The 25,373-nt window shown below is 47.3% G+C and overlaps 1 protein-coding gene across 3 annotated transcripts in view; it reads left to right on the top strand.

Moving 5' to 3' along the window:
- Window positions 1-25,373, top strand: part of Mtus2 (microtubule associated scaffold protein 2) — a 362,594-nt gene that overhangs the window by 115,854 nt on the left and 221,367 nt on the right. For all 3 annotated transcript variants that reach the window (XR_005976596.1, XR_005976595.1, XM_041678087.1), the window contains exons 3-4: window positions 300-2,668; window positions 7,276-7,516. Coding sequence is in view for 1 of the 3 variants with exons in the window: in XM_041678087.1 (XP_041534021.1) it covers window positions 521-2,668; window positions 7,276-7,516 (2,389 nt within the window). In the remaining 2 variants the exon portion in view is untranslated. The remainder of the gene's footprint in view (window positions 1-299; window positions 2,669-7,275; window positions 7,517-25,373) is intronic.

Here is a 25,373-nt window from a genome sequence, read left to right on the forward strand (position 1 = left end):
AACAGCAAAGATTACGTCTATGTGATTATTGCCTGTGTCTCTTTTGTGTGTGTGTGTGTTGGGTAGGTTGTTGGTTTTTCAAGACAAGGTCTTTCTGTGTAACAGCTCTGGCTGTCCTGGAACTCATGCTGTAGGCCAGGCTGCCCTGAACTCACAGAGATCCACAGAGATCCGCCTGCCTCTGCCCCCCAAGTGCTGGCATTAAAGGCGCGTGTCACCACCTAGCTCTTGCATGTGTCCCTTACTCATGGTTACTGCTGTCTTCTCTCTAAAGTGACTGTATTTTTATTTCTTTGCAGGTCTCATGGACTGACCAATTTTCACTGAGCAGCAATGGAGCATAGTGAGTTGTTTTGCTACGTGTCAAGACAATTGTTGCTTCCAAAGCTTGTCTGAAGAGGTTCAAAGTGGTGTCTAGATGTGACATTGTCGGAAGAGGACGGGTAACGCGAGGGCTGCCTGTTGCCCTGAAGCCTGACGGGGGACTGCATGGCTAGGCGCCCTCACTGAAGAGGTGACCATGAGTATCCCACTGGCTCCAAAGAAATCCTGTTTCAGTCAGTTGAGAGATCACCAAGAGCGGGCAAAAAATAATAATGGGAGCACCCTAAGCATGGGCGATCCAAATGCCAATCAAATCATGTTGGAGGTGGGCTCCTCGCACGATGAGCCTGGGACGCGTGATCTCGATGCTGAGATTGGAAATGCAAATTTAAGCAGAACACAATGCCACAGCCACTCCCAGAAGGAGCCCTCTCTACTGCAGGGCTTTGGGTTAGGGTCTCAGGCTGGCTCCACCAGCCAGAGGGATTTCCAGCCTTCTCTGGCTGTTCACAGACTACTGGATGAAGAACACGCAGGGAAAAGAGGTATCCTACAGACCCCCCAGAGTGTCCAGGGACCAAGTCTATCCTCCCGGAGGAATGCAGTGGGACAAGCCAGTCCAGAGGTTTCAACTAAAAGGGATGCTGAAATCCCCCGGCCCACTCCCAAGGACAAATTGGCAAAGACCCTTGACAATGAAGAACTGAAAAGAGCCGGCGGCCCAGGAGCTGCAGCTGGCAGTCTCATTCGGGAGATTCAGCAGCCCAGAGGGCTGGATACCTCAGAGCCACAGGGCCACATGCCTGGACGTGGGGAGGGGCCACAGGGGACATCAGCTGGTCACTCTCCAGGGACAGTTTTTTCTCTTGGTGAGGGTACCTCAGATGGGAAATACATGCGTCCTCCTAAACCATCTACCTCAGAAGCCAGGGGGTCCATCCCATCAGATGCCAAGGTGGAGGGGACACGTGGCCTAGACGGTTACAACGAGTGTATAGCTTGCCCAGAATGGACTCCCAGTTCAGGTTCAGCCCTGAAGGAAATTTCCAGCCTCAGTTATCCAGAAGTGCATGTAGGTCAGGGAGCAGGGGAGCCCCAAGTGGAACTCAAATATATCCAACCCAGGAAGGAGCAGGGACTAAAGTCAGCCCAGGCACAGGGCCTGGGATGTCATGAGGAAAAAAGTGTGTCACCCATGGAGAGGAAGGAGCTACGTGAGAAAGCACAAGAAGCCACGAGTCAACTGGACAGCAGCCACCATCAGCCGGGAGTGGGAGAAAGCAGCGGCCTGGAAGAAATGATGACAGTCAGAACTGGTGTGGAGGGGTCTCAGCAAGCCACCCCTGTGCAGAGTGCTGTTTCTTCTGGAGACAGAGCTACTAGATTCAGCGGTAAAACGTCGCCAGGCGAAGGTGGAAGGGTGAGGCAAACATCCAGCGACCTTGTACAGGGGGACGGCCACCTAGCTTCTGTTCCCCATGATCCGACTAAAAGCCTGCCCTCCGAGGTCAGTAGGGAGGAGAGGAGGCAGAGTAGCAGTACTGGGGGCAGTGTCAAGGCACTGGACTCGGGTCCTTCTGCAGGAGGGAGCAGAGCCGAGGCCTCCTCTGAGCTCTTGGGCCCTCGCACTGGCACCTTGGAAGCCAGGGAGAGCAGAGAGACAATACCTGTAACTGAAAATAGGAGCCTTCTAGAAAATGCAGCCCAAACCGAAGTCGCTCCATCTGGAGGAGATTTGGTTTTCAGGACCCCAGCTCCCCTCCACCCAGAGACAACTGTGAACTTGCCTCACTACTCCACTCCCCCAGGGAGCAGTTCTCAGGTCAGTGTGGACACGGGGTCACCCTCGGTGGCCTTGCCACCCACTGATGGTGGGCAGGTGTTAAACACATCCCTGAAAGTGCCTGACAAGAGCATCTGCCCCAGTGGGATCCCCAAGCCTCTTACACTTCCTAAGGACACACCTTCCTCTCAGGAAGCAACCGAGAAACTGGAGATAGAGAAAGCAGAAGAAAGGATGGAGACAAAGCCCGTCATTATGCCGAAGCCCAAACATGTGAGGCCCAAGATCATCACTTACATCCGTAGGAACCCCCAGGCCCTGGGTCAGGGGGATGCCTCACTGGTCCCCGTGGGGCTTCCGTACGCCCCTCCTGCGTGTGGCATGCCTCTTCCGCAAGAGGAGAAGACAGCTAACCGTGACCTCCAGCCATCTGCCAACATGTATGAGAAATTCAAGCCTGACCTGCAGAAGCCGAGGGTCTTTCCCTCTGGACTGATGGTGTCTGGGATCAAGCCCCCAGGGCATCATTTCAGTCAGATGAGCGAAAAGTTTCTGCAGGAGGTAAGAGGGAGGCATTGTAAAATGGATTCTATATTTGTGGATTTAAGTCTGGCTTTTTGTCCCCCCCAGTGAAATTTGAACCAAAATGTCCTCTGTAAGTGAACCATAGATACACAGGGACAGGCTTGCACCAAAGTAGAAACTTGTTCCTGGAAGAGGCTGTCTAGAACACGGTGTGATAGCAAGGCTGAGTGGACCCAATATCTAAGGAGGCTCATGTACGTTTTACTGAGCACAAGCCGTGGAATTAGACAAGGGCTTGTTTAAGTCAGCTTCACGTTTAAATACAGGAGTAGCAATCGATGAACCAGGCCAAAGCAAGGGAAAAGCTGAAGTCAATAGAGTGTTCAAACTGAGCAGACTAATGGTTTAATGGGGAGTCTTTCACTTTGGAGAAAACCTTGTGCTGAGCCGTGTGCAGTGGTACTCACCTGTGAACCTAGTATTCATGAGGCCAAGAAAGGAAAACTGAGTCCCAGGCTAGTCTGTGCAACTGGGTATAACCCTGCATCAGGAAATACAATGGAAAGTCTTACATTAATATATACAAAAATAGTAGGAAGACAGACTATGCTAACCTCTTTGAAGTAAGAGCAGTAGTGGTTGCTATTTTGTTGCATGTTTGCTGTGCCCTGAGCCCAACCTGGGCTGGTTGTCCTGCAGCACACAAGAAAGCAAGCTGAGCAAACTATGAGAAAGTCAGGCCAGGTTCCTGCCTTGAATTCCTGACCTGACTTCCCTGCACGCAGGACTGACTGTGACCATGAAGAGAGGCGAATAAGCCCTTTGCTCCTCAAGTTGGTTTCGGTTGTTTTGTCAAAGCAGCAGAGAACTGAGTTGGCAGCGTCTTTAGCAGGCTGTCTTTTCGCTTCATGCCAGCCTGGCATCGTCTCAAGAGCTGAGCAGTGTTTGCCAAGGCCAGAAGGATCCCTGATGAAGGCTGGGATGGCGTACGCATCAACAAATGGCTTGAGAGTCTGGCCTGCATTGTGCTTCCTTCTGTCTGAGCCTATAGTCAGTTCTGTTAAAGACTAGCTAGCGCTCCGAATTCAGGTTTGCAGCAATTCTGACTTATGCCGTTAAGCATTCAGTGATCTTATAGACAGAGCACTAGTGACATCAGGCTGAGTGGACCCAATATCTAAGGAGGCTCATGTACGTTTTACTGAGCACAAGCCGTGGAATTAGACGGCTGTCTACTCCTCTGTGAGTGACCCCTAATAAATGCATTTTACATATCAAGCAGGATTAGCTTTAAGCAGTCATTTAAATTATTTGTGTGTGTGTGTGTGTGTGTGTGTTTTGCCTGCATGTGGGTCTGTGCACTGTTTGTGTGTTGTACCCATGGAGGCCAGGAGAGGGCATCATATCCCCCGCAACTGGAGTTACAGATAGTCACAAGCTGTGGCCTGTGGACCCCAACCCAGGTCCACCTGACCACTGAGCCGTCTCTCCAGCTCATTGCAGGAGTCATTTTTGGGAGCTCTTGATGATGTGCCAATTTGAGTGCAGATAACTAATTTTATATCTCCCCAGAGAAAGCTCATGCACAGTGAGCCTAGGGATAATGGGGCAAGACAGAGCAGGAGGGGTCGGTGGCAGGAGGAATCTGCTTGCGTATATCCTTTGATTTTTAGGACTGTGCTTGAAATCCGCGGAGTCTTTTGTGGACTCGTAGACTTTTTCTCTAAAAATACCCCCAACCGGAGAAGGAGGTCAGTGGAACACTTGTGTCGATCGCTGTGTTCAAACCTACAGAACCTGTCTTGTTTCGTCGTAAAGATGAAAGGAAAGCAGGATTCCCAGGTTTAATTAAAAATGCATAAACTAGTCACGAAAAGCAAAATTTTCACCTTGTAAAAGAGTTCATGCTTGTGTTACCTTTCTTTTTTCTTTCTTGTCACTGACAAAGCACCTGGCAGCTGCATCCTAAGGATGCTGGAGAGAGAGAGTCTCAGTCCATGGGCGGGAGGGAGTCCGTAAGGAGCACCATCAAGGTTCATCTGGAGAGAGGCCTAGTTCTATCATGCAGAGGTTACCTCTTAGCTTTCAGTAGTGGTGCCGCCATCTTGGAATCAAGCACCCAGCACAAGAAGAACTACAGAGGACATTTCCATGCTTCCAACCAGAAGATTACCCAACCAAACGGTGGGGATGGCCACTGCTGGAATCAGTAAAGCCACTGTTGAAGGACAGAATAGTGGGCTCTGACATGGTTCAGATCAGATCAGGACGTTACAATCTTAAAACCCTTACTTATGGACGAGTGGCACCCAACATTTTTAAAAAGAAGGGTCTAGAAAAGAAAAGTCGGAGATGGCCAGTGAGACAATAGATGATGATAACAGTTGTGTCCCGGCGCAGATGGCGAATGTTCTTTCCAAGGAAGAGATTCACCCAGCCTAGCACAGCCTCATAGCCAGGCGTATTTCACAGTGTGATCATAATGAAACTTAAAGTGCCTGATCCTTTGTTTCAGTGATGTCAGTTTAAAGAACTTTGTATCCATTTCAGCATTAAAAGGGAATCAAAATAGGGCTTATGCCTTCAGCAGCTCAAATCAAAGCTTTTAGAGGCCCTGTTAAAAGATATTGTGAAATACTTGTAATTCCCGAACACATAGCAGCTTGATATACAGCCTAAATTCCGGTGTAGAGCAAAATTAACTAATAGAGCTATCTACTCAGACATTGCTCCAGCACTGTTTTTTAAAATTATAACTTAAATAGACTATGCCATTTCTTTCTGCTTTCTTAATATAAAGAAACAATGTATTAGAAAGCAGATCAGGGGTAGAGTTACACCCCTAACACCCAAATCCCAAATTGTGTGAGAGCAGACGTTCTGAGAGCAGGATGTAGTTATATCGTTATGAATTGTATTCTACATTATATATGTACATACATATATATATACATACACATGATTACTATAGATTGTATTCTGGATTGTTGAGTAAAGGAAAAATTAATAGTATTATTATGTTATTAGCAGAGGAAATGGTGGAGGGAAGCACGATTACTTAACAAATATTTATGTGTAGACACTGCTGACGCATACTCTGAACTGAGCAGCCCATGGGACTCTTGCCTAGATTGGTTATCCCAGAGGAATCTACCCAAATATTCCTGAGAGCATTCAGCATCCTTTTTCATGCATGTGTGTGTGCATGTGAGTGTGTGTGCGTGTGCACAAGTATTTGTGTGTGCATGCGTGTATGTGCCTATGTGCATGTTACCGTGCATGTGTACAAGTGTTAGTGTGTGTGAGTGTGCATGTGTGTGTGCATGTGCACAAGTGTGAGTGTGTGCATGTGTATGTGTACCAGTGTGTGTATAAGTGTGCATGGAAGTGTGTGGGTATGTGCGTGCGTGAGTGTAAATATGCATGCGTGTGTGAATGTGAGTGTGCACGTGTGCAAGTGTGGGTATGAGTGTGGCTGTAAGTGTAGGTATGTGTGTGCATGTGAGTGTGCATGTGTGCATGTGAGTGTGGATGTGTACAAGTGTGAGTGTGCGTGAGTGTGCATGTGTGTGGGTGTGTATGCATGTGTGGGTGCGAGTGTGACTGTGTGCATGTGTGTGTGAGTGTGCATGTGTGTGTGAGTGTGCATGTGTGTGGGTGTGTATGCATGTGTGGATGCGAGTGTGACTGTGTGCATGTGTGTGTGTGAGTGTGCATGTGTGTGTGAGTGTGCATGTGTGTGTGTACAGCACACAAGTGGCGGTCAGAAGACAACTTGCAGGAGTCAGTTCTCTCTTTCCATCTTGTGAATCCCTGGTATTGAACTCAAGTCTTCAGGCAGAGCAGCAAGCATCTTTACCCTCTGAGCCATCTCACTGTGCCCCAAATCTGGTTTTAATTATGTAAATATACAGTATAGGCCTACAAATTTTTAAATAGTTATTTCTCTATTTTTTGCAAATAAACATTTCTCCCTTGCTAACAATAGTTTCTAAATCTTCTGTTCACTAAATACAGTACAATAGTTAATTTACTTAAGATTAGTGAGTATAAAACCATGTACTTTCTCCATAGGTATAAGGAAGGTTTTAAGCGTTTTTGAACATTTGATAGAATTTATCTCTTCGTTTCATTACCATTACTTATTTTGTTTTTTTTCATGTGTATGGGTCTTTTGCCTGCCTGCGGGCGTGTGCACCATGTGTGTGCAGTGCCTGAGGGGGCCAAAGAGGGTGACAGATCCCCTGTAACTAAGACACAGTTGGTTGTGAGACACCATGGTGGGTGCTGGAAACCCAACCCCAGTCCTCTGCTGGAGCTGCAACTGCTCTAACTGCTGAGCCTTCCTCCAGCCCGACATTGTTCATTTAATAAGTAGTCACTCAAATGTCAGTGCATTTATATCAATGAAATTGAGAAAAGAATCTAAATTGAGTTCTGTTTCTCTCCGTATGACATATAGATTGGTAGAATATTACAGCTGGCAGGGACTGAAGCGCTCACTCAGCTGTAGTGTCGTCATAGAGATGAGGACACTGGGCTGAGAGACAGCACTTGACCGAGGAACTAATGGCATCATGGTGCTGTCATCGGAGCATAGGTCTCCTGCCCGTTTAGACTTATGCACTCTGCTCTCATCGTAGGTCACAGACCACCCTGGGAAAGAAGACTTTTGCTCTCCTCCCTACACCCATTATGAGGTCCCTCCCACTTTCTACCGCTCGGCCATGCTCCTTAAGCCCCAGTTGGGACTGGGTGCAATGTCCCGCCTCCCATCTACCAAAAGCAGGATCCTGATCGCAAGCCAGAGGTCTTCCACTAGTGCCATTCATCCACCCGGACCAATAACAACAGCTGCTGGTTTCTATGGTTCTGATCCTTCAGGTAATTAAGCCTCTTGTTACAGCTCTCTTTTCCTGTTGCGCGTTTAATACTAACTATGAAATGTTGTGGCTTCTTCTGAATGCCTCTAATTTTTAAAGAAGCCTTTCCTCACCCCTCCGTCTGTCTGTAGACATTGATGTTCCTGAGAACTCACCTGTTGGAGCTGCCATCTTCACATCAGTGGTCCTACTATCACCTCCTCATTTCTTCCAGTTTCTCCTGTAGACTCAGAAGACTTGATCTGGATGTTAGTTTTGTTTGCTAGAAGAGAGTCTCAATGAGGGATTGTCTAGATCAGGTTGGCTTGTGTACATGTCTCTGTGAGATTGTCTTCATTACATCAGTTGATCTGGGAAGACCCAGTCCACTGAGGGCAGCACCCTGCCCAGGACTCAGGATCCCGAACTGTGTAAGAGTGATGACTACCACAATTGGGTTCTGTTTATTTTATAGTCCTTGAGATAATATTAATATTTACATTTTGTATACAGAAGTCTGCGTATTATCCTTAGGATAAATTCTTTGAAATTAATTATTGTGTAAAAGTATACTTAAACTTAAAAACATGTATTTACCTTTTTTATTTTCTGTATATGACTGTTTGCCTGCATGTATACATATGTACCACAGGCATGAAGTACCCACTGAGGCCAGAAGACAGCACCAGATTCCCCTGTCATTGAAGTTAACAGAATATTGTGAGTTGTCAGGTGGATGCTGAGACTAGAACCCTTGTCCTCCAAAAGACCAACAAGTTCTCTTAACCTCTGCACCATCTCTCCAGCCCCTGTTGGAACGTTTTTTTTTTTTTAAGGCCAACTAATTTTCTAGAAAATTTATAGCAGTTATTTTTGCTGTAGAGTTCTACGAAAGTCCCATGTCCTTGGCTCTGTTGGAATTTCACCATCTCATTGTTGAGCCAAGTTTCATCTGTCGCTCAGACTGGCCTAGGACTCACTCTGCATGCCAGGATGGACTCAATGCACTCCTGTGTCTGCCTCCTGAGTGCTGGGATCACAGATGCGAGTCACCATGCTCCGTGAGCACGGTGATTATAGTTGGAGGGAAACTTCTTCATCTCTTTCCTCTTTATCACGTTGAGAATTGTCACACACTCAGAGAGTTATTGATGGCCTTAGTCTTTTTTTTTTTTAATAAGCTTTCTTCGTAGTTCTCATGACAGCTGTATGTCATTCTTAATGGAATTGCCTGTGCTTGGAGCTGGTACAAGTCCACCATGATTCAGTCAGTAGGCAACGGTTCCTGGGGGGCTGTCAGCACTGGCCTTGGTGTGGAGACAAAGCAGTCAACACACAAAAACATCCTGCCCTCTGGGAGCTGAAAGTTTAAAATCTGAGGCTGACTGAAGTGGTCGGTTGTGGTAAATACGTAATGCTGAAGACAATGGAACAGTGGTGAAGGAGGAAGAGGAGAGTTTGGGCAAGAGGAAGGGGATGGTCATTTTGAACAGAGTGATCAGAAAGGCCTTCCTGAGAAAGTGTCCTTTAAGCCACTCTCCAGGGAAGAGGAGGGGGAGACCCTCGTGGAGGCCTGCAATATTGCCTTCCCGTCAGAGGGAGGAGCCTTCCCGGCAGAGGGAGGAACCAGTGAAAGGCTCCACCCCTGAGGAAGAAGAAAAAGGCGTCAGAGAGGAGAGTGGCAGGGGAATGTGATCAGGATAGAGGAGTTGGGGTCTTATAAAGCCATGGCATTGTGGGGATTTGACTCATTGTGAGTCAGCCCTTGAAGGGCTTGGAGCCAGGATGGCATGGTCCAGCTCTATTTGAGGCAAGAAGTCCTTGACTGAGTTGTGGAAAGCAGACCACCCAGTAGTTCACATTGTAGGGCTCATTTCTGGAGTCTGTGCTGAGTATTCACAAGGTCTCTCCATTTGGGCTGTGGGGATATGGAACAAATTCAAGCTGTTGTGGGTTGTGAGAAGTTTTATCCTTGGCTGCCTAGCAACTCATCTCAAAATTGTGTTCCCTCATCCTTGGGTGGTTTTTTTTTTTTTCCTTTTTATTCTGAGATTGATAGTCACTGAGAGCAGTGGTTCTCAACCTTCCTAATGCTGTGACCCTTTAATATGTTGTGCTGACCCCCAACTGTGAAGCTATTTTTTGCTGCTACTTCATATCTTTAATTTTGCTACTGTTACGAATCGTAATGGAAATGTCTGGTATGCAATCCCTGTGAAAGCCATTGAACCCACAGAGATCATGACCCACAGGTTGAGAAATGCTGGTCTCATTCCAAGACTGCAATGGAAGTTCTTGAATAGTCTGTCTCAAGGCGTGAAGACGCTCTGCTTTCTGCCTCACACACCCTAGGTGTCTTGAGCATCCCAAACACTGCCTTCCACTCCTCCTCTGTTCACATTCCTCCTTCCCGTGATGCTGGCTGGAAACTGCCTCCGGGCAGACAGCCAGAGTCACGGCGGGGTGTACTGTGCTCACATTCTTTCCTCTCAAGACCACAACCCTGCCAGGGCTCTTTTGCCGTTGCTGAGAACGCCAGTTGTGTGTGTTTGCACACGTGTTGATTGTCCTCATTTCCTAACTCTTCACGGCAGACTCTAGGCTGTTGATGCTTTTCGGGTAGGATGTCCTTTACAGAACCACGAAAGCTTTCGGCTCCAGTGGCGTTCTTGACGCTAATGAATATAAAGTTCTGCTTCTGTGTCTACGCTTTTAGTCCTAGATTGTTTACTTGGTGCTTATTTCCCTGAATGAAGACTGTCTTTGGTGTGTATCACTACATGTGGTTTTGTGTTTAACCACCCTGTCTTTGGCGCGTGTCTGCACATGGCTGAGGTTTTGTGTTTATCTACCCTGTCTTTGCGCGTGTCTGCACATGGTTGAGGTTTTGTGTTTAATCACCATTCATCCTCTGTAGATTTGGATTCTCTGTCCTACCTACTGGGCATTTTCATGCCTGTTTTACAAGGTGTCACCCAAAGCTCTGAAGAGCATCACATTGGCGAAAGAGTGCTGGTGACAGCGTGGATGCCTCCCTCTGTGACCCAGCATTTACACATTTCCAATGTCAAGTGAGCTCTTGTGTTCTAAAAAAATCTAAGAATTGGTTTGATACGCAAATCCTAATATGTTAACTGTGTTTTTTTTCTCAGTCCAGGTAAGGAGTCTCTGAAGGATCTCGTAGCCCTATAAGCTCTGAGTTAGTCAGGGGAGGCCCAAGTGCCTCCTTTCCTCTGCTGGGTTTATAGGCACCTGGGTATAGTGCAATAGTCTGAAAGAAGTGGACAGACAGATGGCACCATCCTGTGCCACCCTGTACCACCCCGCGCCATCCTGCGCCACCCTGAGCCACCCTGTGCCACCCCGCGCCACCCTGAGCCACCCCGAGCAACCCCGTACCACCCCGTGTTACCCCGCGCCACCCCGTGTTACCCCGCGCCACCCTGTGCCACCCCGTGTTACCCCGCGCCACCCTGTGCCACCCCACGCCACCCGTGCCACCCCACGCCACCCTGTGCCACCCCACGCCACCCCGTGCCACCCTGTGCCATCCCGAGCCACCCTATGCCACCCTGAGCCACCCTGAGCCACCCTGTGCCACCCCGAGCCACCCTGTGCCACCCCGAGCTACCCTGAGCCACCCTGTGCCACCCTGAGCCACCCTGTGCCACCCCGAGCTACCCTGCGCCACCCTGTGCCACCCTGTGCCACCCTGTGCCACCCTGAGCCACCCTGTGCCACCCTGTGCCACCCTGTGCCACCCTGCGCCACCCTGTGCCACCCCGAGCTACCCTGAGCCACCCTGAGCCACCCCGAGCTACCCTGAGCCACCCTGCGCCACCCCGTGTTACCCTGAGCCACCCTGAGCCACCCTGCGCCACCCCGAGCTACCCTGAGCCACCCTGTGCCACCCTGTGCCACCCTGTGCCACCCTGAGCCACCCTGCGCCACCCCGCACCACCCCGTGTTACCCCGCACCACCCCGTGTTACCCCGCGCCACCCCGTGCCACCCCGTGTTACCCCGCGCCACCCCGTGCCACCCCACGCCACCCTGTGCCACCCCACGCCACCCCACAGTGCTGCTCCTTCAAGGGTTCCTGTCTCATAGTCGCTGCTATTTCCTAAGACTTACAGATCATGATGTGACCACATGAAGAATCAGCAGACCCAAGGGCTTCCTGATTCTTAAATCTTTTCTGATTTTTTTTTTCTTGAGGCCAGCTCTTTCTGACTCCAAAGTCATCTCGAAAACCAAGCTATTGCCGTCCTCTGGCCCGAGTGTGAAACTCAAGACATTTGAGCACTCGGAGCACAAAGGGGCTGCAGATCATTTTATATAGGCATGAAATCTGTTTGGTGGAGGCCATGTTGTCCACAGAGAAGTTTACTATTACAGCCTCCACTTCAAGAGTTAGGAGAAGACCCTGCTTTTCTACACTGTCTTTTCAAAGCTCTGTATATTTTATGTTCTTTCTTCAAAAACAAATCTTTAATGGCCCCAACATGCAGAACCTGTTAACCTACCAAGTGTGCCAGGTGGAGAAATGTAATTTTCTTGCATGGTAATGTATTTGAAACATTCATTTTTCTCCCTGAAAGCATAGTGCTTTTATATGAGGCAATGCAAGAAAGAAATGTAATATTTTCTGATAGGAGCAGTTGAGGCGTTGAAAGATTTTTTTGAAGGATAGATGATAAAACTTCATTCTATAAATAGCTAGAGAAATTCAATCAGCTAAGTTGGAACACTTTTTTTCAAGATGTAGGCATCAGTGGTATAGATTCTGATTATTAAAATAAAATTTATTTTGGATTTTGACATGCTCTGCAGATTTTCTTGCAGGGACTTTTTTAAAAAAGTTAGGGTCAATCTCACCAAGTTTAGAAAGTGAAGAAATTATTAACATAATTTGAAAAGCAAATAAATGGAATTGGAATATTTGAAACCAGCCCTGTTCAGCTGATGATGCAGCTGAAAATTTAGCAAAATACAAGCCTGTGATCAGCATCTATGGATAAGAATTCTAAAATGAAGTAAGGTGTTGTGGCTCATGCCTTTACCCCAGCACTTGGGAGGCAGAGGCAGGCAGATTTCTGAGTTTGAGGCCAGCCTGGTCTACAAACTGAGTTTTAGGACAGCCAGGGCTACACAAAGAAATCCCTTCTTGGAAAATAAAAAAGAATTCTAGAATGAAAATGTTATTTTTCCATTCCAAGACTGCACCGAAGAAAATAATAGTGTAGGCATAAGACAGCGAGTCTTAATACATTTAGTTGCTCTGCAGATCGGAGCCTGGCTGGATACTAGGAAGCTTGGACACCCATGGAAGCTGTCAGGAAGCTGCTGGCACTGGGCCTGTGCCGAGCAGCACGTATGTTGTGGGACAGTGTTAGCAAAGGAAGGGACTGAGTGGGGACACCCTGGTGGGACACCTGGGGGAGGAACAGGGCCCAAATGACTTCATAGCGTGCATGTGGTGTAATGAAGAGGCCCCAGAGGAAACACATGACAAAGACATGGGGTTCTGAGTTCCTTAGAAAGCAGGCCATTTCTGTGCATGGAAGAGGTGTGTGTGTGAGGGTGGATGTCACTGGAAACAAAACCAGTGGGTAAACTGGGGCCAAGTATTAAAGAGATTTCAGGGCTAGACTAACCTTAAATGGTTTTTGTTTTGTTTTGCTTGTTGGTGAGGAATTAGGAATCTTTACGTTTCAAATACGAAATTGGCATTGCCTATTTTGAATATAGGTCAAGGTAGGGGTTGTATGAGGAATCTTTTCTCATGGGGGAGCCCTGCATAAGAATCCTCATAGAAGAGCATGAGATGCTAATGTTTTATACTTTTTCATATTTCCCATGTTTTTGTAATGCCACACTTCATTTTCAAATTATTATTATTATTATTTGGAATTTTCAAGACAGGGTTTCTCCGCAGCTTTTTTTTTGGTTCCTGTCCTGGAACTAGCTCTTGTAGACCAGGCTGGCCTCAAACTCACAATGATCTGCCTGCCTCTGCCTCCCGAGTGCTGGGATTAAAGGTGTATGCCACCACCGCCAGGCATCAAATTATTTTTGTTTGTATTTTATGCACAGGAGTGTTTCTGCCTGCATGTATGGCTGTGCATTGCATGCATGCAGTGCTCTCAGAGGCCAGAAGAGGGCAGAGATCCCCTGAAACTGGAGTTACAGATGTCATGTAGCTGCTGGGAACTGAACCCTGGTCCTTTGCAAGAGCAGCCAGTGCTCTTAGCTGCGGAACCGTCTCTCTCTATACACCCAACGTAGACACCTTGTTTTTGTGAGCGTCATAGCTTTGAGATGAGGGTCCATGCTGTAGAAGTCAGGCTGGTGGAGGGGGAGGGATGTGTTCTCATGGTTCATGCTGATCTTTCTCAGGTCCCTTTCATTAGGTACCAGGTCTGCAATTCTCTGAGCCTCTATCTCATTGCCTCTAAAATGGGAAGAATGGCAGAATCAAAAGCTTCCAGCTGCTGACTGAGCTCAGTAATAGCTCCTGACACTCAGGGCCACTGGTTAATCAAAACTTCTCATCGGGCCTCCCAGGCCCTGGGGCCAGCTTCTCCCTGGCCTTCTCCTGCTAGTCTTTTGGATCCCCTTGTTCTTGTCTCCATACATACTGACCACTGTGGCCTCCATCACTCCAGGCATGCTGTAGCCTCTCTTTCTGACTTGACAGTCTTGTGTTTACTATGGCCTTCAGAATGCCGTTCCCACAACACCCTCCAAAGCTGACTCCATTTCATCATCCATGTCTCTGCATCTGAGAGACATACAGCTTTGACCGTACCATGGGACAGCAGCCCCTCCTCAGCCAGGTACCTTCAACCGGCCATCCCCTGTGTTTCGTTCAGTGTCTTGGGGAAAGTTTGACAGTATCTTACTTTGCTTTTGCATAATTATTAGCATTCAGCCCTCCACAGCGTGCAGCCTATGAGAACAGAAGGATTTAAAAATGATGCAGCCGTGAGGGACCAGCCGAGGGTGGGCCATCTGCATCTGTCTCTTTCTCCTCCTTCCCCCAGGCTCAGCAGTCATTGGAGAAAGTGGGGGAGGGCAAAGGGGCATAAGAGCAGATGGTAGGGGAGAGCGGTAAGATGCTGTTTTCTGCACTCACCGTGACTGTACAAGCACACACATTCACAACTGTCATTTCTGCACAAGACCTGTATGTGATGAAGCCACTCAGAAGTCCAGCATGTCCAGGGGAGGGACTGCCCTATCTCACTCCTCGCTATGTGTCTGTTAGCCGCTGATGACTGCTGAGTGGGGAGGTGGCCTTTGCTTTGGGTCTGTGATGCTGGTAGGTTGCCTATGCCCCAGTGGGTGGCCCCACACCCATATTTATCTGGGCAGCACCCACTGGACTCAGTGCGTTATTAATAATAAGTTCTAGAAGGACAAGCAGGTTGGTAGGTCTTGGCAGAGCAGGAGGGAGGTGGTAAGAAGTGAGTATATGTGTGTATGTATATATACATATATATATACATATATATATATATATCACAATTACATTGTATACAGAGACAGAACTTTCAAAGAATGAGTTAGAAATATTTTTTTTTTCAAAAAGCAGAAGGAAACTCAGTGTCTTTTGGATTAATGAATAAATTAATTATGGCTGCACTGTAGCGGTACCTGGTGCGATCCCATCACCATCAAGAAATGGCAAGAGCCTGAGTGTTTTGAAGTGGGGTGAGCCAACTGAAGGCTAGGCAGTAAACACGTTAGGCTTTTCATGGTTCGATGCAATTCACTCAGCTCTGCCGTGATGGTGAAAATCAAGCCAACGGAACCAGGCAGAATCTGAGAAGACCCGTGGCTGCTTTGGACTCGGCCAGCCTATTCCTGTTTTTCTGAGGCCTGATGTGGGCCAGGCGCCAGTCCATGTTCAGGATACACAGCTTCAGGACTCTGTGGGGCACAAGGAGTTCAAACAATAATGGCCATAGACGCAATAAGTATTTGCTAGTGGTCATCGAGAATACACATAGAGGAGTATTCGTGTGAGCAGAATGGGGCTCAGTAGAGATGCTGCGGAGAAGGGGAGTCATGCAGCAGCTTGAAGGATACCCAGGAGTTTACCAGGCTGGGGAAGTGGAAAGGTGGAACAAGAGGGTGATCAGGATCCGCTGTGCAGGCGGCTGTAACTCTAGAGGAACCCTGGGGGAATCTGTGGTGGCATTGGAGGTAATAGTGGACAATTTAATGACACGTGAGAATTCGAGGTTCCTCTAGGCATTAGACAGGCATATCTAAAAGGAGTATTTGGCTACAGAGAAACACTGAGCAAGGATATCGGTGTTGGGTGATTGCCCCATGGATGTGTCCAGAAGCTGTGAGAATGGATAAACAGTTTCTGCGAAGTGGAGACAAGGTAAAATTAGATAGGCAAAAAGGAGATTGACCAATTTAGGAAGCAACAGAAGCAGAAAGCTAGCTGGAGATAGAACCCTAGGGGAGGGGGACCAAGAGACTCCATGAGAATGCTGTGTGTGGGTCTAAGGCGGAGTTTCTGAAGCAGGAAGTGACCGATATGGTTTCGCAGGAGGCAGGACAAGCGGAAACGCCAGGAGGTTGTGGAAATGGGAAATTAGGCAGCAGTTGGTGACCTAGTTTTCAGTGAACACTTTTAGTGAAACACGGGGGTGGAAGTCACATATTCGTGGGGTGCTGCATGAATGGAAAGTGTGGAAGCAGAAGCAGTTAGAACAGATAGGTTTGTAGGTGCTAGCAAATGCAGAGAAGAGTCAGGGTGCTTGCTGGAACGGGGAGTGGGGCCAGGATGCATTTCAGAGTGTGACCGGAGATGATCTGGACTAGAAAGGAGAGGGAGGCCCAGGGGAGAAGTTGGCCATAAGTGCCCCCTAGAGAATGATGAATGATGGGATTGTGGCCGTGTGCAGAAGGATGCATCTTGGGGTGTAAGGCAAAGGCAATCGCTCTTCAAATGCAGATAAGAGGGAAATAGATTAAAGAGAAAGAGGAGCAGGTAAGGTGTGTTAGGTCCTGGGTTAAGACAGCAATATATTACTGCCGCCTAAATTCTGTTCCACCATGGCATCTGAATTATGATTGAATCAGATGGCAAGGGAACATGGCCAAATTGCAATTCCTTTGGCATTTCTTAAAATTTCTCCATTGCAGGAGATTGAACCCAAGGCCTTACAGATACTGGGCAAGGACTCTACTAAGTTCTGCCTCCAGCTTTCCTTTGGGTAGCTTTAAAATATTTATTTATTCATTTATTTTTATGTGTATGTGTATGAGCCCACATGAGTGTATCTGCACCATGAGTATGCTGAAGGCCAAAGGGATGCATTGGAGCCCTGAAGCTAGAGTTACAGATGATTGTGAGGCTCCATATGGGTGCTGGGAATCACCCAGTGTTCTTAACCCCAGAACCATCTCTGCAGCCTCCTTCTTTGCTATCTTAATGATAGCAGATAGCCCTGAGACTTAATCTGGAAGGTGCAAATTGGAACATTTTGGTCTGTTCTGGTGTTCGGCTTGTAATACATCTCACTCTCAAACCATTTCCAACATCAGTGATGTAGACATCGGCTATGGCTGTGTGTACATTGTCCAATGAGCGAACAGGGCTGTCCCAGGCATAATAAGTATTTTTGTTATGAGTTTGTGACCCATGAGACTATGGAACCTGAGCACCATCACCATGACAGCTGTCTGCAAGGTGTAGACCCAGGAAAGCTGACGGTACAACAAAGGCAGGGAAGATCCATGCCCCGGCTCCAGCACTCGGGCAGAAGGAATTCAGTCTCTGCCCATCTCTTGATCCTACTCAGATCTCAACACATTGATGCCCACTCACACTGGAAAAGCCTCTGTTCTCCTCACCCTGCCAATTCAGTTGCTAATTTCTTCTGGAAACACATGCATGAGTAATTTCTACCCCAGTACCCAAATATCCGGTTAACACTGTATGTATCGTTAGCCTTCTCACCCCGTGGGTCAAGTTCACTTCAGAATAGACTGGAAGCGGGGAAGAAGGAAGAAAACCCAAGGATGAGTGATGCCAGCTGCAGCTCCTCTGTGTGATCAGTTAATTCATCTCTACTTGTTACTTCCTCATGAAAAGAGGATGAATGGTCTGGACACTGCGTCTGCCTATTCTTGGCCTCGAGTTACTGTGGGATCTCAGGGTGTCTGTTTTGTTTCTCATTATAGATGATCCCCAGAACAGTGTCTTTTCTTCAGGTTTTCATATTCTCAGAGGAGATGTGCCGCAGTTTGGAGTTTAACATGACCCCTGAAGTCCATGTGTCCATGGCCACAATGCAGAGAGACAGTCGAACTTTCGATAGGTAGGGCCCAGGGGAATGTCCTTAGGCTGCTGGGTGTGTATCCTTGAAGGGGTTCGTGCATCTTGGTCTTTTCCTTTTCTTTTGCCATCATGACAGGAGGTACATATTTTGTTCCCTATGGATATCATTTTGCATCCCCATCAGATAGACAATGGTCTGTCCAATTATAGACTAGCAAGAAGCCTGTTTTCTTTCTGTTAATTTGACACAGCCTAAATTTCAACTGAATACGTATCAGTTTGGTCTGTGGGCTTATCTGTGAGGGGTTGTATTGATTGTTAGTTGTTAGAGGGGGTTAGCCCATTGTGGGTGGTTCCATTCTTAGGCAGGTGGGTCTGTGCTGTATGAGAAAGGTAGCTAAGCACAGGTATGTATCCTGTCCAGCCAGCCAGCAGCATCCTCTATGGTTCCTGCTGTACCTCTTTGGTTGGGAAGTGAGCTCCGTGATTAAAGGTAATGCTATATGGAAAAGGAAGTAGTTCCTGCCTCGAGTTCCCTCAGTGATGGACTGTAATCTGCAGACTGAAATAAATCCTTTCCTCCCTTAAGTTGCTTTTGTTGGGACTGTTTCAGCACGGCCACAGAAAGCACGCCAGAACAGTTGGTTTTCCCAGACGACCTGCTACAGTGTTGGAAAACTGACCAACATGGGACTGTGGTTGTCCTCTAGTCTTCTATTCCTTACTGTTCCTAAACCATGACCTCCAAGCACAGGTTCAGAAGGTGGCAAGCATGGAGGGGGCTGGGCAGGCAGAATCTCAGGCTGAGTCAGTGAGCGAGGGAATCGGGTGTGAGCATTGCCTGGATGCCAGCTGTGTCCTGGGCTCTCTCTGTTCTCAGGACCTTCTGCTGCTCCCCTCAGGGCCTCATTCTGGGACTTTCGATTCTGCGGTCTCTGTCTTCAAGGCTTCTTACCTCGCTCCTCCCAGGACCCCGTGTCCTGCACTCTTTGGTTTACATGTTTGTTTTATCTAAGTGAATCCCAGGAGTTAATTTCCAGAGAAAGAGGGATCAGAGATGGCCACAGGGCAGAGTTTTTCATTTCTGAGGATGTTTTTAAGCTTCACCCACTGCATTAAAAGTCATTTTCTAGCCTGGAAATAGATTTCTTTCAAGAACTCACAACTTCTGTTGTTCATCAAGAGACATTTTTATGCCAATCTTATAAAAGAAAATTTGTAGGTGACCTGTTTTCTTTTTCTTAGTGCGTTTTGTAATTCTCTCTTCTTGTTATTGTTTTTGGGGTTTCCAGGTATGTGTGTATCTCTCTCTCTCTCTCTCTCTCTCTCTCTCTCTCTCTCTCTCTGTGTGTGTGTGTGTGTGTGTGTGTGTGTGTGTAAACGGGCATACAAATTGGTCATTATGTCAGAAAAGAGGGAGAAGAAGAAGCACTAGTTAGAATAAAAACTTGGATCTACTTACTGCTGATAGCCATGCTGTGTTCTTGCTACTAACCTCACTCTCTGTTTCTCTCCCCACTTCTCTTCTTCATTCCATCCCTCTCTCCCCTTCTCTCCATCCCTCTTTCACTTCCAGTTATTTTTTTTTAATTTAGTGTGGACCATTGCCTTTTATTTGCATGATTTTTCCTGCCAAATCTTCCTTAGACATTTTAGACTTTTAGACTTGCTTCATTTTCTACCTTCTGCTGAATTTCTGTTTTCCCATTTTTAATGTCGAAGAGTGCACTCTCAGTTACTCCCAGCTTCCTTCCCTTGCACATTATCCCTCATGCTATCATGGCAGCATCTTCTCATATTAATGATGCGACTTTAAAGGTTGTTAGCATTCTCCTCAAGGTCTCCAGGGCAGTCGCTCTTTCCTCTTCGTGGTTTTGGTTTGGGAATTTTTTTTCCACTTCTCCATGATTGCTCACTGCTGGCTATACTGGATGAATTCGGATTCATTTGTGCTAATTCCCCGGGCATCTGTTTCCCCTCAAGCTGGGGCTTGGCCAGGGTGAAGGTGGTGGTCAGTCCCTGGGAACTGGGCATCCTGTGCCCGCAGGAGCGTCTTCCTCCTCTGTGCTCGCCTGCCCTTGGGGCTGTGTCTGCTCACCTGGCTGGCCAGGCTGAAGGTCAGTGGCCGCTGCCTCTGCAGCAGTCAGCTGCCTCCTCATGACTCCTCTTCCTCCTCCTGCAGTCTGGGACCTCCTCCCGCGTTCTGTGTTCCAGAGCAGTTGTAGGACCTGGCTTTGTAAGTATCTATCTCCTTTCTCGCTCTTGCCTGAGGTTTAAGTCTAGGAATTGCTGAATGGAAAACCTGGGTGATCATTGGCTGGGAGTTTCATTGCTGCCACTTGAAATATAGCTGCTTTTATTTGAAAACATCTTCCATCGGAGAGAATTAAAAAAAAATGTTCTACCCACTTAATCTGGCTGTGGTCTCCATTTCTGCTTAAATGAAGTAAGTACTGGGCACAGCGCTTAGGGATCTGGTTAGTATTGTGGAATGTGTCTGTGATTGTAAAGGCTTTGATGAAAATTGTGCTTTTAAGTCTAATCCATGGGAAAAAGCCTCTCATTGTTCTCATGGCATGATGCTTGGGTGCTTTCTGTAGCAAATGCAGCAGCTGCGTTCATTCCTCTTCCGACCCGAACTGCCTTAGCCGCTGATCGGGAGCAGATGAGTCGACAGAATCTGCTCATAAAAGTTCTGTGCGTTTGGATTCGCTTCTGAGCCGCTGCAGCCCGTCCTGAAAATCACTGATGCGAACGAGATCTGAGCACGGTTCTTCAGCTGTGTTTATAAGGCAATGACTCAGGGCCCTGGACAGAACTAGGACTGAGTGAGCCTTGGCTAGCACAAGGTCACCTGTCTTTCCGGACAGCTGCTGTCTGTGCACCGCACAGCCTGCAATGTGCAGTGTTGGTATCATTGTGCCTGCGGCTGTTTCCCGCTGTTGGACGTGCCCTTTGATGCTCATTTCATCTTCCCAACTTGCAGCTCCCATCTCTGACACACATTGCTTTACTCTGGTACAGTGGCAAATAGGCCATTTGATATTTGGATCCCACTGCATTAAACCCGATCACGTTGGCTGACATTTGGACCTAATAGAAATGCAGACGCAGGTATTGAATTGTGCTTACTCAAGGACTCCATAAAGGGTTTTTAAAAATTTGTTTTATGTGTATTTTGCCTCTGTGTCGCCTATCTGCCACCTACTTGTCTCATAATCATAAAGGCTAGAAGGATATGTCAGATACCTTGGGGCTGGCATTACAGACAATTGCAAGCTGCCATGTGGGTGCTAGGATTTGAACCTGGGTCCTCTGGAAGAGCAGTTAGTGCTCTTCACTGCTGAGCTATCTCTTCATTCCTTACTCCAGAAGACGTATCTTTTCCTTTAAGTCATCAGAAGATGGTAAATTTATGATTACAATCTCAACTGAAAAGACAATACACAAATAGGATTATTTGGTCTTGTAGATTATTTCTAGTTTTGCAGTACTTTTATTTATTTATTTATTTATTAATTATGTATACAATATTCCTTCTGCGTTATGCCTGAAGGCCAGAAGAGGGCACCAGACCTCATTACAGATGGTTGTGAGCCACCATGTGGTTGCTGGGAACTGAACTCAGAACCTTTGGAAGAACAGGCAATGCTTTTTACCTCTGAGCCATCTCTCCAGCCCAGTATTCTTTTTTCTTAAATCCTTATATGGTTCATAGCTCCCAATGCTAACAAAACAAAATACAGTTCAGTAAGTAACTCTTGTTTGTTTTCGTTTCTGGCTTAGATGTTGAATAGCTCCAGTGGGCCACTACTGTTGATAAGGATTTCTTTTTTTTTCTTTTCCCTTAAAGATTTATTTATTTAGCTGGGTGTGGCAGCATATACTTTTAATCCCAGCACTTGGGAAGTAGGGGCAGGTGGATCTCTGTGAGTTCGAGGCCAGCCTGGTCTACATAGCAAGTTCCAAGGGAGTCAAGACTACATAGTGAGATCCTGTCTCCAAAAAAAGATGTATTTATTTTAATTTTATGTGTGTGAAGATTTTGCTTGCATGTCTATCTGTGGAGCTGCCATGTGGATGCTGGGAATCGAACCCAGGTCCTCTGGAAAAGCAACTAGAAGTGTTTTTTAGCTTCTATTTCTTTTGCGTACTATTCTCTGGCTATGTATGCTTGTGTGGTGTCATTAACAAAAGTGTGCACATGCACAGGTATATATGTATGCATGTTTATGTGTACATATGTGTGTATGTGTGTGCACGTGTGTTCATGCATTCGTGTGCGCATGTTGGCTGTGTTCACTCCCTTCCCTGTTCAGGCACTGTGTTCCTCTCATCTTCCATGTCACCTGCTTCTCGGTCACTCTGGGGGTCACAGAGCGACTACATGGGGTGCTTTCTTGCAGGAGGAGAGGCTTAGCACAAGGCTATTCTGACCAGTTTCTTGAAGTTTCTGTGAACTGTTGTATTTGCAGTGTGTGTGATTGTGGTGGGACATGTGTGTGTGCAGACATAGGGAGATCGTCTAGGTGTGCAGGCCTTTTGAATTCATAATGAAGATTTACTTTTTCCTCATCATATGTACCCAAGACTAGTTAAGCACTAAGACCTGCAGCCTGCTGACCCTGCCACCTCAGGCTAGCTCTCCACCTGTCCCTACTCCGTGACCTCAGGCTAGCTCTCCACCTGTCCTTACTCTCTGCCTGCTGCCACTCTCTTCATTTCCCTTCCCTCTACCCCTTTCCTCTGCAACCCTCTGTCAGAAGCAGCTCTCCTTTCTTCATAACGGTTTATGCTGTTTTCCAAGGAGCAGCGATCCTAATACCATGGAGGCCTTGACCAGCAGGGCTCCGTGATGCCATCTGCTCTCTCTTCCCTCTTCTCTCCCAACCTGACTAGCTGCTGCTTACCTGAGCCCTCTCCCTCCTCCCCTTTCTCCTCCTCCCCCACTGGCACCCCAATGCCTGGCATGCCCAGACTGGGCTAGGAATCCCCTCTCTCCTGCTCCTAGCTTCGGATCCACTTAGTCTATTTTGTCATCACTGTCTGAGCACTTGTGCCTGAGGGCTTGGCAGGACCAGGACACATTCATCCTTATTTTCCCTCTGGTGTTTCTCCTTTTTGTTTTGCTCGGGCATCATCTCCCACTCTTTATGCTGAGCACAAGTGATCACAGTGTGTGCCGATGCCACCAACACATGTTCGAGCCACCATCTGTTGAGCTTAGACAGACTACCCTACTTGGCCATCTACCTGCTTCCCTGTATCTTTGTTGTTGTCTCAATCTTGGTCTCTTTTAGCCTCTTACCCGGCCTTCTTGTTCTTCCTCCGTCAACAGTTTCATTGAGACATGATATGCACACCACATACTTCACTCATCTAAAGGACAAATCCAATGGGCTTTTTGACTCTTCTTAGATATGCGATCATTACCACAGTAACTGAAGGAAGTTTCATCATTCCGAAAAAAAATATTGACTTGCTGTCACTCCAGATTTTCCTGAAGCCCCAGCCACTAACGTTCACTAACCTACTTTCTGTCTCTATAGATGTCCCTGTCCCTGTTCTAGACACCGCATGTGTGTGGCCTTTGGTATCTGACTTCTTCTGCTGGCTTCAGAATGTCCAAGTTTGACTGATTTATAACACATCAGTGTTTTGTTCTTTTGTCTCCTTATCTTCAGAAGACCAAGTGGCTTAGAAATTATTTTTTCTCCCAGTTTTGAAAGTCAGAAATCTAAGATTCTGGCAGGGTTTATGTCTGCTGAGACCTCTCTTGGTTTATGGGTGAGAGTCCTCTCTCTGGGCATTCACGCGCCCTTTATCTGTGTGCACACACAAGGGGAAAGATGCCACTAACGTCTCCGCTGCAGTCACTGAATGTGGCCTTACTTACTCCTTCAAGGCTGTGCCTTCAAAGACAGCCATGCTGGCGCACATGGCTGCAACAAATGACTGTAGGGGTGACGGGCCTCAGCCCAGAAGGATATTTTGTTGATGGTTGATCTTCCATTTTCTCTCTAGACCACAGTTTATTTATAAATGCATCAGTTAGTGGAGATTTGGCTCGTTTCTGGGTTTTGTCTGTTGTTGACCATGTGATCATTTGCTTCTCATCTTGTATGAGTTTTATGCATATTTTTTTTCTCTTGGGTATTGTATTAGTTAGGGTTTTTTCGAGGAACAGACCCAATAGGATGATATATTGGTGTGCCTCAGTAGTCTCAATCTAGCACTTGAACTTGGAGGGCTCCTGAAGAATCGCTGGTCCTCAGCCAACAATGGCCTGGATATGCTGTTTCTGAGATCCACAGTCAGCAACAGCTGCAACAACAGGGCAAATCGGCTCAGGGAAGAATCAAAAGCAAATGTTCTCCCTCCTGCCATGGCCCTTCTTTGTCTGGGTTAGTCCCAGAAGGTGCTGAAAATCCAAGCAGAGAATAGTTGGTTACCTTCCTAACAGTGTCGACTCACCAACCTGTGCAGAGCTGTCTGCAAGATGTGGGATTTGAGGACCTTAAAGAGTGTGGTGAACCACAGGCTCATGCTGTAGACAGCCTTACTACAGACTCATGCTGTAGACAACCTTACTTCAGTTTCAGGGGCTTTTATACACGAATGTAACAAAGAAAGCAATGATCCAAGGAAGGTTGTTTGAGTTCAGAAAAACATGATCCAAAAAACATGCAAATAAACGTAAGTAAGCACATACTAAATATTAGCAGAGCAGCCCTTTTCCAGGACTTTTCTTAGGGCAAACCAATTTATACACAATGCCTGGCATATATAATTATAGATTATATCTGGGAAAGCATGAAAGAAAGGCAGAAGGCCACCTTCAGATTCAGGGGACACAAACCAGATTGGGTTCTATAGCTGTGATCTGACATCCAACAAGAATAAGCCTGTCATAAATTGAATGTAAATGGTTGTCACAGGAAACAAGAGATCGCATCTAAGATCCATCCAGGGAACAAAACACACCTGAGGGAAAGGCGCTCTGCCTTTCTCCTGGAGCCTCTGTCTCAGGTCCCCAAGGCATGGTGCACCATGGGCCATTCTTTTGACCGTGTTCCGATGAGCAGTAGTGGCCACTGCTGCACAAGTAGGCACATCTTGCCGGGGAGGTTGGTCCCACGGGTGGTAGGATGCACAGCTTAGCAAGACGGTTGATGCCATTTCTTCCCCAGCAGCCCTGCATAGCACCCTCCGGGACTGTGCGAACAGGCTGGTGGAGAGGAAGAGAGCCTCGTTCTTTACATTGTCAGCTCAGCGTCCACAACACTGTCGTCCGAATTAAAGACGACAGATGAAGAACAAAACGGAAGAATGATGCTGCTCCTATGTGGTTGAGGGTATCACCTCGAATCCAGCTTGTCTTGGAGAAAATCTGTTTAAAGCGGGAAAGTAGCCCCCCCCCCCCCCCGCCACACATACACCTGAGAGCCAGTGGTTCTACAGCATAGAGTAACTCCAGTAGAGTGTCTACTGAAGGCAGAGGCATGATGGGAAACACCCAGGAATCACTGCTCGGAAATGATGCTGCAATGCAGTGGTCATGCAGGGCCTGGATG

Source organism: Microtus oregoni, unplaced genomic scaffold (assembly GCF_018167655.1).
Source record: "Microtus oregoni isolate MIOR12 unplaced genomic scaffold, Mior012 000029F_ref0000214, whole genome shotgun sequence".
Classification (NCBI taxonomy): Eukaryota; Metazoa; Chordata; class Mammalia; order Rodentia; family Cricetidae; genus Microtus; species Microtus oregoni.